Below are 12,322 nucleotides of genomic sequence, written 5' to 3'. Positions count from 1 at the left end.
AATTATACACAGCACTCCCTAGCCTAAGGCCAAATCTGGAGTGCTGATAGTAGCCCAGCAAAGCTGAGTCTCAAGATGCAACAACTCACGGCTGTCCGTTTGAGTTAAAAACATTTTAGAATCTTTTTTTCCTCCAAAAATAGTTTTTGTTGGGGATTTTTTTTTTAAATTTTACTATCTGGCATTTTCTCTAGCACATCATCAAGGCTCCACTCTGCCAAACCATTTGGTATTGAGGGCAACTATGTGTTTGAGCTTAATTAGAAACTTACTTAAAAATCCTCATCATGGTAATTACTTTAGGGCTGCCAATATTTGATTAGAGATTCTGTGATGTCTCCCTCGCTCTTCAGCCTAAGTAAGTTGGCCCTGTTTCTCTGCTAAGTGATGAAAATGTTACACATTAATGCCCAAAGCTTTGCATGTGTTTATACGGGCATGGCAGGACATGCAGTATAAATACTGTATGTGTGTAATGAACTTGGCTCAAACATCTGCCTCTATGTGTGCCAAACAAAGTTGAGAACATACCGTACTATACGGAGCGACAGGACAAGGTTTATTGTCCTAGCTCTCTATTCGAGGCTGTTTCTCGTCCTTGACTAGTGAACCAAAGGCTGTGTGTATGTGTGCATGAATGTGTCTTTAGTTGCATAAAGTGTGTATGGACCGGTGCTTCTGCATGCTGACAGTTTGCTTTCACTCGGTGCAACTAGCAAGTGCAAATTTGTACACTTGAATAAGCATATGCATAGATGAATTAACATGACTTTGATTATGCTGTTAGCACACGTGCACTGTTGCTTGAGAACATTGAACATGAGCTTGTTTTGGGTTTCAGTGACATTTTGTTTTATGCAAGCAAACCAGAGAAAATTAGGATTTAAATTGCAATTGAGAAAATGCAGTTTTAAATTGTCTTGCATTATCCAGTACAGGGTGTAGTTACATGGGCCGGGACACTAGGGGGTGTTAATAAAATAATGTGGTTATGTTCTATTAATACCTAATAGCATACAGTAAGAGGAAATAAGGCACTCAAACATGCTGATTAGAAATGTCTAGGAGAGAGGTGAAAGCGAGAGATGGCTGTTATCCTGCTTCTGCCTCCATAGTGCCAATCAGCAGCAAAGGGAAAATATTTATTTATATTAGAGATATAAGAATGGATAGATGGATTGATGGCGATATAGATATGGGTAAGCAGATAGTTGGTTTCTTTATGGTTTTATGGTTTGTTTGCATCATTTGGACATTGCTTGGTTTTGATTTAAATTTACTGAGGTCTTATAAAGCATTTGTTGTTCTTAAATGGTGGAATTACACTCAAAAAAACTGACTGCTATCTTTGTACAAAGTTATACAGAAGTATAAGTTGTATAACGTGTGGAGACGACAGGTCAAAAGGCCTTGGAGGAAGACTTTACTGTACTTCTCACACTTCTATCCATCACTGTTGTTTACCACACTGGCTGAGAACATCTTAGTTCCTTTAATTGTCTGCTTGTTTCCGATCAGTGGCATCGTTTCCATTGCAGTCATCTTTTCTCATGACGTAAGAGGGTGGAGAGATCAAGGGGAAAATACGCTTGTAAAATGAGATGTCTTCCACACTGGAGAATTATTTGAAGCAATGTTAATTAGGGACGATGGCTGAACAACAGGATCAGCATGTCATTGGTTTTTAATGTCTCTGTAGCATTTTTCAACAAATACACTACAGATGTGCTAGATGAAAACACTGGCATGCCACAGTCTCTGTTTAGACTTGGTACAGATAGAGGGTTTTTTTCCCCCCCTCTTTCACATGCTTCAACTTCTCCACTTTCTGACCTTCCACCTGCACTTAGTTTTTAAATATAATCCATATCATGATGTCGTAACTAGGTTTTGTGTGATTATTCAGCCTTGGATTCAGTCCAAGAGGACAGATATAGTTTAACAATACATTTGACACATCTGTCGTAGGTAGCACACGGCTGTGGATCATACAGCCATATTTGTGTCTGAGAAATTGATGTGTTAATAAATGTCCTCGTAATATTTCACCTGTTAATACCATGATAAATGTCACCCAGTCCTAAGTCTGACCTCGTGTCTTTCTCTTCCTCAGATATCTGGAGTCTTGGTGTGATACTGTTCATGTTGGTTTGTGGCCAGCCACCCTTCCAGGAAGCTAACGACAGTGAGACCCTCACCATGATCATGGACTGTAAATACACTGTACCACCTCATGTCTCCAGCACCTGCAAAGAGTAAGTAATGCACAGCATTTTTCTTCTTTCACTCTGCCATTTGAAAGCTTGTGTGTGGTCCTTTTGCTTGCATACAGAGATGGATCGAATGGGTGGATTTTCAGTATTTGCTGGTTACACTAGAGGAAATTGCAGTCAGTCACTGGTTTGCTATAAGATGGTGTACAGAGACAGTGTGCCTTTTTTTTCCCCTCAAATGTTTTCTCTTGCCCGGGCTTGACAGTGTTGTGTTAAAAGCTATGGAAAATTAGAGACAGTGCATCCTGCATAATGCTCCACTGTCACATCTTTTGTCAGAAAGTAAACTGTGGGATCTCTGCTGCAGCTGGCCACTGAAATTAGGGCCATGTTCAGGGATCAGATTAAGTTTCAGTGACAAAGGTGAGTGCATATACACTGCAACAGGAAAGCTGTGAGGTTTTGACTGCAACCCAAACCACATCAGGTTGGTGGAAATGTCATATGCTTCCTGCATTAAGTAAAAGGTTGTATAATCATCACTAAAATGGAGCAACAAAGCAACGTGGTGCTGAGAAAGAGTGTTAGACTTCTCAGTTAAAGCTTTGTTTTTGAAACCACTCTCAGATTTGTCAACAGCTCACATGTAAAAGGAAGAAAAATAGTACTCTGTGTTTCTCCATCCAGACTAGAACAGGATCAAAGCTCGGCTCCAGGTAAACTCTTTGGGGTATTCTAGTCCTCATTTGAAAAGTTTTTTACTTTAAATCAGAATCTGATCTTCAGTCATCAGCAGTGCTTTCACATATAGAACACAGGAACTGTTCATGCCCTGCATTAACATTTGTCTTGGATAGACTATAAAAGACAGTACATTTGACTGTCAATTGTATTTTGATGTATCAGATACAAAAACAACTTTTGTTTTTTGTTTTTTTATTCTCCCAGCTCTTATTAGTGTCCCTGCTAATACAGCAAAATTATAAGCTATCTTCTATATAGTTTGCTGAGTAGAGGTCAGTTAATTGATTGATTGATTGATAACTTGTTTGGTGCTTTTTAAATGACTTTATCAGCTCAAATTATGAACATCATCAGATTTGTTACAGCAGCTGGCTGACTATGTCCTCCTTTAACTAAATTTAGTCTAAAAGAAATGCTAGTTTGCCAAATCATTTCACCAGTTAACTTTATTCATGATAGTATAAGGAGCTTGGAAAGAAAAGCGTCATGATACTAACTTCTGTATAATGGCTAACACAGGGGTCAGCAACCTTTAACACCCAAAGAGCCATTTGGACCTGGTTTCCACGCAAAAGAAAACACTGGGAGCCGCAAATACTTTTTGACATCTAAAATGAAGATAACACTGTATATATTGTTTTTTACCTTTATGCTTTGTGTGAACAACTAAGGTGTGCTGCTTATGAAATCCATGAAGTGCTACAGAGAAAATTACATTTTATTTATGTAATTAACACATTTTGAACTCTTAAAGAAATATAACAAAAGGAAAGACACCCAGCTGAACGAAAATGATCCAAGTAGTGAACAAAAACTGCTGTGAGCTGCCACCCTCATATCACCTTTGGGCTTTTGGAGCCTTGACCTGGCTTTTAAAAAATTATTGAAGAAAAGAACACTAAAATTCAGCCTAAATATGTATTTTACCTGGTTAATGTGTGTGGCGGGGCGTGGTCTGCAGCGCCACTGCAGGGGAGGCGGACGCACCTGAGCAGCACCCACAATCACGTCTCACCGCCTTAACGTCTGTGCTATCTATGCTGTTGTGTTGGTGTGTGTCGGGCTGTGAGCTGAAAAGCTACAGCGTATGCGTACAGCAACCGTGTGTGAAAAGTGGTCAATAAAGAGATGCTGAAAAGCGTGTTCATGGAAACATCATCGGGTCTGCCGTGATATGTTTACAATGGGACTTCTGCTCCTGAACCTTTGCGCACAGCGTCTGCAAATCGGGGCTGTACGAAGTCACTTTCATCTTTACGCAGGACTGTAAGCTGTCATCTGTGAGGCGTGAGCGGCGTTTGTTTTTAACATAGTTCACGATGGAGAACACCTGCTGACATAATGTGGATCCGAAGATCCATAATTGGCCTACCTGGGCCCTATTTCAGGAAGCCGGTTTAGAAAACTCAGAGTGAAAAACGATACTCAGGGTTGAGTAACCCCGAACTGTCCAACTCGGAATATTCGGTTTCAGAAAGACTGATAACAATTAGTTCAATCAGCGCGGAGTTGCTTTAACCCCAAATTAAGCGCGCGCAGGAGGATACATAAAGCCCTGATTAGTGGAGCACAGATTAAGCGAGTCACCATGGAGACGGAGGGAAAGAAGGCGCGGTCAATGTATTTTACAGCGCTTGAGGCCGAAATTCTGATGGCAGCATATGCCGATAACATGCAAATTTTGCAGAAAAAAAGTAACACAGCCTCAGCTGCAAAAGAAAGGGAGCATGCATGGCAAAACATAGTCGACAGAGTCAATGCGTGAGTGTTAATTTAAACATTGATCTAGGGATTTCCACCCATTTAACACGTTATTTTATTATATTTTATTTTATTTTTTATTTCATACATTTTATTTTGTGATGTGATGTGAGCGCAGGTGCAACCCAACAGGCCCCAAACGTTCCTGGCAGCAAGTAAAAATGAAATATAAAAATATAGTCCAAACAGGTATGGTGTAATTGTATTATGAGCCATAGTGCTTGGTCTGTTTGTCCGATGTAAATCAATTGCAGTTAGAGGCTACATTAATTTCCCCTCTGTAAGCACTTATTGAAATTATCTGAGCATTACAAGTACATATTTGCTTACCCTGTATGCTCAAATGTGACCCGTTATGGCCACTAGAAAAAAAGCGGAGGCCCGAAAAACAGGTGGGGGTCCTCCACCACCACCACTCACAAAGCCTGGCCACTTGGCTTCCACATTTGTGATAATGTTGGCAGCATCACATATGATCTTCACAGTGCAAAGAACACAAATTAGCATCCATTACTAATAATGAAATAATTTGTTAGTTCCCTGTAGCATTTCAAACTATGTACTGTACATTAATGCTGTGGAAAGACTTCCTGTTCACATAGTCTCCTTCATTTACTGAAGGAGCAATGATTGGAATGTGAGTGCCATCTATACAGCCAATCACGCCTGGGAACCGTGAGAATAAATTTAAAATTTAAGTAGTAGTTCAAGTATCACCACATCATGAATTAAGTTTCGTTCATCCTGATACCTGCAGTTTTGTGGAATCCCTCTTTGATAAATCTTGTGGGTCTATGACCGGGGAACACCACAAACGAGTACAGGAGACGTTTCAGTGCAACTGTAACATTCCTGACTGCCCGACAGACGGTAGCCTTGGAAACGTGCTCAGCGTCACCAATATTATACAGAAAGCTCCCGTTTGCAAAAAACCGAAGTGCGATACAAATAATATGTACAGAACTGAGAGAATGTCCGCGATGTGTCACATGAGCAATATTAGGCCTGAGGATGTTATTCAAATAAATTGTAGATTGTGCTGAAAAACGGTAACGTTCACACAGGAGATCATCAGGAAATGATAAAATGTCCAAACGCGCTCTAATCACTCTCTCCCGGCGGAGAGCTCTGCGGAGAATTTGGGCTTCAACATCTACTGGCTCTTCAAGGAAGGGACACGCCATGTCTGACACTTCCTACAGTCAGGTTTCCGACAAAGATGCGGAGAACGTCAGGGTTAGTTGAAGTAAACCTGCTAGGGGGCAGGTTAGCTTCACGGAGTGTGTCGTCATAGTAACTCACTCAGAATTAATCTAAACTCGCTTTGTGAAACCGAAAACCCAGAGTTTTCGTTAACTCAGGGTATACTTAGAGTTTGCACTAAACCGGCTTCCTGAAATAGGGCCCAGGGGTTGAAAGTCTTGATAAATGCACGGCGTTTCGGCGGGTACACCGGCTTCCGCGAGTGTGACGCTTATTTTGAATGATGAAAAAATAATAAAATATAATTTTATTTTTATATTTCAATATCACAATAATCTTCCAATTTAGAACTACAAGTTAAAAAAAGAACTAACATAAATAAAATACACTTCAGCTAAATACTTCTATTTGCCCTTCTAATTTATTTTCCCAAACCATGCGGAGCCGCACTATAAGGACTAAAGAGCCGCAGGTTGCCGACCCCTGGGCTAACAGAACTGATTGTAGGAATCAGTAAATCATGTTATGGCAGAAGGTAAAAATGTATGACTAACATTATGTTCTACAGTAGTAAACGCATCATGAATATGTAGCATATATGTGTCTTTGCTTTATTATGTCTGTCACTTTTTCCATTATACTGATATTCAGCTGTATAGTATCTATGCTGCTCTACCCATTTGTCCAAATCATTTCACACAGTACATCATAATCGTGCACAACAGTCTTCTATACATCTTATCACTGTGCAATCCAAGCTGTGTGTGTTGATAGTTTAGGATGTCATCCAGTTTGAAATACCAGCCTCACACCTGAAAATGTTACAGACCGGATGGACTGAAACTTGCTTCTTCCTCTTCTGTCCCAGTTACCTTACATATCTGACCATGTAACAATGTGTGTATGCCAGTTTCCCCCTCTGTCTGTGTCTGTGTGTAGTCAACATGTTGCATCTCTGCTTTGTAAAAGCCTTGTAAAAGTCTACTGTTGGATACATCAGCTTGTACAAAAAGTTCTGTTAATGTGAACCAGTAAGCCGATAACATTATAAATAGGCCATGTTGTCAGTGTGGAATGTAGGGCCACCCCTAATCTCTAAAAACCTGTTATGTCAGTGGTATGTCATAAAACAATCCAGTTATTTCACCTGCAAAGCGAAAGCAAAGTTCACATAGTATTTCATCGACTCAAAGTTGATCTCTATGCACAGTATGAGTCACACCTAATTATTCTCATCAGGAAATGGAGCAGCAATTAGTCACCAAAAACTTATAAATACACCTTATGGTCTTTGACTGTGACTTTGGAAACTGTGACTAATTATGTAGCAGTCACTAATCCAGACTGACAGACTAGCAGCCGGCTTGTCCCTTTTATAAAATGTTTATTCATAAAAAAAAAAAAAATCTCATTTGAGCATTTTGCAGCTTCATCGTCACAAAAAACAATTGAAATACATGAATGAGTTCACCCACAGTACCGCCAGTAAAAATACAGCATGTCGAGCTAAACTGGAACAGGAGAAGAAAAAAATGCATGCTGTGATAACATAGTTCTATATTTTGGCAGAATCTCCAGAACAATGGTGCTAATCACCGCACTACCATGCTGCCTCTGTAAAAGATAATACAAAGGTTTAAGTGCAGTTTGATGTTGTCTTACAACACGTTATTACTTTAACATTAACACTGATTAATATCGAGTATCAGCAAAGCTGATCAGCAGACTTGATCATCTGGGGGTAGGGATGGGTATCGTTTAGGTTTTATCCGATACCGGTGCCAAACCGGTACTTTTGAAACAGTGTCGGTGCTTAAAGAATGGAGAACACAAACTTTGTCCAAAAACCTCTCATATGCGCTCTTGTTTTATCCATTGTTGTGCATCATAGCCTAGAAAGAATTGTTTCTGCACTGGCTGCAAACATAGTCACCACATGTGTAGGAGGTGAAAACTATGATGTTCCGAAAACTTAGATGGCCGTTATAACACCAGATGGGCAGTCATGTACATCTGAGGTGACACAAGGAGAAATGGGTGGCTTCCAAGAACACAAGAGATGGCATTGTGCTGAAAACATTTTCGCAAACAAACTGCACAAATGATTATTTTTAGACCCAGGAAATAAATGCTTATCTCTTCAGAGTCGAAGGGGAGATGTGACTAGATTGAAATGCTAAGCTGAAGCAGCTGTGCACAATCTGATGGGCTTTGATTTAGAGGAGAAGAGCTGGTTGCCACACACAGAGTCTAAGGGTTATATTTTTACAGTGTCAAACTGGTGAATTATCTGCCCGTGTCACAGTTTAGCATTTCTAAATGCTTCTTCCTTACATATTATATATTTTGTTTCTACAAACAATTCTGTCAAAATTGCCAGTGAGAATAGTAGTCATGCTGCTATGGAAGCAGCTGTTACTCGTGAATATAGTTGTAAACAACTAGTGTGGTTGATTATTGGTATAAGAAAATGAGAAGTAAAAGGGGAAAAAAGGAAGAATCACATACACATTGTTGCAAACCTGATAAAAAGCTGAAGTAGCTGCTTTATTTCACCTTCAATGAATCTTCAAAGTTTCGTTTGGATTGTTTTGAGTTCATTAATATTTGACAATTCACCATAGTTCTGTTCTAGTTTAAAGAAGTTGTACACAAACTAAGCAACCTAGTGCTGTAAAATAAGTCTGCAGCTGTATTTTAATCACATTATTAAGACCATGATAACAAAGACAGTATCAGATCATGTGTACGTCATCTTTAGAGCCACTCCAAACCCTTTAACTTACTCTGTAATATCATTTTGTAAAACAGAGTTAAGCTCAACTTCAGTGTTTTCACATGGGATTGTCGATTTTAAGAGTAGAAAAGGTGTGGAAAGCTACTCAAGCTGTTAGCTTTCTTAACAGCTTGTCAGGCAACACATTAAGAAAACATTTATCTGTTCCTTTGTGCTGGAATTAAAAGAATGAAGTTTAGTCTCTTGGGTGAATATATGACTTCTCTTTCCAACAGTTTCTGACGTAAGCGAGGACTACTGTCAAATAAAGGAACACAGGGAAGTTGTTTTTTTTGACGGCTCAACCAGTATTTGCTTTCGAGACTGGCTTTTTGGCCATACTGATGTAATAAAAAAAGTGGTTACTTTTTACTGGGCACTTGCACACTTATATAGATTAATAACATTTCTCTTTTAACATGCTAACTGAGGCCTGTAGAGTCAGAAATGTAGCTCTCGGGGTTGTGCAGTTTTTGCTTTGCTGGGATGTTTATTCTTGGAAAGATTGAATGTTTCATGCTTGCAAATAGTAGAATGATAGACAAACGGCCGTATTATTGTAGGGTCCACCTTACAATATAAAGCTCCTTGAGGAGACTGTTGTTGTGATTTGGCGCTGTATAAAAAAATTGAATTGAATAGAACCCATCTCAGATTGATGAGCATGTGCTTCTCGAAGGTCATTGCTGATATCTTTCCTAGTTGCCATTGTGTTAGCACACACCTGAATGCTCCAGACTTGCAGACTGTCAAAACTGCTTGTTTTTTACTTCAGTCGTAAAAGGCTGATGAGCTATTGTTGTCCCCCTGCCGGGCAGGTGGGCAGACAACATGGACACCCAAGTTTGTGAATGCGATAACTAGAGAATGAAGTCACATAGGTGTTTCAAATTGATACCATTAGCGCATCTACTAAAATACTTTGAAAACTTTGAATCTCAGTGACCTTGACCACAGAAAATCTAGTCAATGTGGTAACGACTGTTTTTTTTTTTTTTGTTTGTTTTTTAGAAATGCTCACGCTTACTGATGATCTGTTAATGAAGTGTATTTGATTAGCAGCATAGAGCTGCTACTTACTGCTTCCACAGGAATTAAAAGTAGTAAGGGTGGACTTAGTTACTCACCCTTCTTTGGCATTTTGTCTTAATTTTTGTGGTTGAATATGTCATGTGGCATTGTTCATATGAAGTCGTATTTACGTCATTTTAAGACCTGCTTGGGACTAGATGATTTTTTTTAAATTATGTTGTGTTATGTAAACTTAAGTGAAAGAGGATCTACTTTCTTTTTACCATGACTGTTTTACTTTTGCGCCCTTAGTTCATATTTTAAAGTCTTTCCTGTTCTACTCTTTTACCTCTCTGACAACTTTCTGACCCCATTTTCCACTAGACAATGAATCAGCCACAGTGTATGAACTAACCTCTTTTAATTAAAGAGATTAGCATTGAAATAACATAGTTTCACTTGTGTCAGCTGCTTCCTAATCCCTTACATCTCTTGGTAGAATTCTTGTACTGAACAGTGATTCCAACTACACATGCTTGTTTCGGTCCTTTGTGATAACCAGTGTAAATTAGGTGCTGACAGTTTTGATAGGCATTTCTAACATTCATCCTGGATAAGAGCTCTCCTCCTCTCCTCACTACACACCTTTCTCTGGCCTGCTTTGTGTGCCACCGCGCTGGATCATCACAGGGCTCCACATTTTACTTTTTCCATTATGTTTGTTTGTTTGGATGCACCTCTCTTTGTGCTCTCCATTCCCTGTTGATGCACCAAAATGCATTTACATGCCACAGTTAATTAATTATTCACCATCTCTCTTTTGCTATCCCTCCTCCTCCATCTGAGCTTTTGTTTGTTTTTGTAATCCTTAATTTTAGTTTCTTGGGATTACACTGAAAATAGTGCTTGTTTTATATGCCTACCATCCATAACGTCTGCCTGCTTCCTCCCATCAGCCTGTACAAACAAAGCTACTGTAGTTCTGGTCTGTCTAATAGCTTAAGCTGAGAATGGCGATTGTGTGAGCTGCTGAGAAACCGAACGCTGTGTTTCTTGGGATGCTGATTGTTACTGTGTAAACTACATGCAGATGGCCTGCATTTGTATAGCGCTTTTCTAGTCCATAGGACCCCAAAGCGCTTTACACTACATTCAGTCATCCACCCATTCACACACACATTCACACACTGGCGATAGCAAGCTACATTGTAGCCTGGGGCGCACTGACAGAGGCGAGGCTGCCGGACACAGGCGCCACCGGGCCCTCTGACCACCACCAGTAGGCAAACACGGGGTTAGTATCTTGCCCAAGGATATTTGGCATGCAGCCAGGATGCAGCCTGGGATCGAACCACCGACCTTCTGATTAGTGGCTGACCTGCTCTGCCACCTGAGCTACAGCCACCCAGATGATGCATCAGGATTGGTGTTTAGTCAGTTTGCTCCCTGTTGATTTCCTTTGTTTGAATCTGGAGGAGTGCTCAAAATATGCATGCATGCATGCATATTTTGATGTTCATTTTTTTTTCTCTCACAACCTTTTTCATGCTTACACGTTTTTCTGTGGTATCTCTCACACACTCCTCCCCAGAGAATGTGGGGACTAGCTTTTATACACCAGTGTAAGTGTGTATGTGTGTAATCTGTAGCAGGAGAAAGAGCAGGCAGCTTTGTGTGACTGCAATACTACACAGCCTCTTTCTGTATAGGCCCCAAGGGAATGAGAGAAGGAGCAGGAGGCATGGGACAAGACAGCAATTTGTAGGGAAGTGCTGGTTAGAGCAACACATACAAGTTCAGGAGGTCAGATGTTGTTTTCTTATGCTGTAATCCCAGTGGACTGTGTGTTATTTGTAAGATATGGTGTTGAAGGCACAATCTTCAAATGCATGAATACTTAGGTTTGGGGCATGTTATGCAGTTTCAATGGGCCTTACACAGCAAGCACTTTTGAACTTTAAAACCATGCTCTTTACTTACAATGTTTAAGTAATTATGTATAAAAATCTAAAGATGATTGTATGAGATAATGTGAATGCAGCTCTTGGTCATCCATTTGAACTCTCTTCTTGCTCCTTTTAACCAAGTATTTTCAGATTGATTGCCCTTCATGAATATAAACCTGTTTGAAATTTGCCATGGTTAACATGAGCATCCATGATTGGCACAGTATATATTTGAAATACAAAGTTTAATATGATACATTCATTCACAAAAATATCCCACTAGATGTGGCAGACGACCACTCAGTGTAAGGTTTATGCCACAGCTGCCATAGTACTGGTAATCATCAAAATGTTGATATCCAGGAATCTTCAGATTTATTGTTTTATAATAATTTTACAATAATTAAAAAAAAAAAAAAGAACATATTATTGTTGACATTGTTTTGGGTTAGGATGAAAAATGTAGTTATTTACTTCCATTCCTCAGCAGAAAAGAAAACGTTTTAGTGTTTGAATGTTATGCTTGATTATTTCTGATGCGTTCTGGCTGGGTATAAAACAAACAACATTTTCGTGTTGTCTTGTTCTGCTGTTGGATGTGTTTTTTAACCCAGTGTGTGTGCATGAACTGTTACTACTTTGTAATGCACTGTTGCTTTCAGTGTACT

The 12,322-nt window shown here is 39.6% G+C and overlaps 1 protein-coding gene across 3 annotated transcripts in view; it reads left to right on the top strand.

Moving 5' to 3' along the window:
- Positions 1-12,322, top strand: part of snrka (SNF related kinase a) — a 57,630-nt gene that overhangs the window by 22,619 nt on the left and 22,689 nt on the right. For all 3 annotated transcript variants that reach the window (XM_086310317.1, XM_086310316.1, XM_086310318.1), the window contains exon 3: positions 2,114-2,255. In XM_086310317.1, coding sequence (XP_086166443.1) covers positions 2,114-2,255 — 142 coding nt within the window. The remainder of the gene's footprint in view (positions 1-2,113; positions 2,256-12,322) is intronic.

Source organism: Aulonocara sp. 'chitande type north' Nkhata Bay, linkage group LG11 (assembly GCF_057382095.1).
Source record: "Aulonocara sp. 'chitande type north' Nkhata Bay isolate Kocher_YH1m ecotype deep benthic linkage group LG11, A_spYH_male_GT1.1, whole genome shotgun sequence".
In the NCBI taxonomy this organism is placed as follows: domain Eukaryota; kingdom Metazoa; phylum Chordata; class Actinopteri; order Cichliformes; family Cichlidae; genus Aulonocara; species Aulonocara sp. 'chitande type north' Nkhata Bay.
This window is presented reverse-complemented; position numbering and strand designations above follow the sequence as displayed.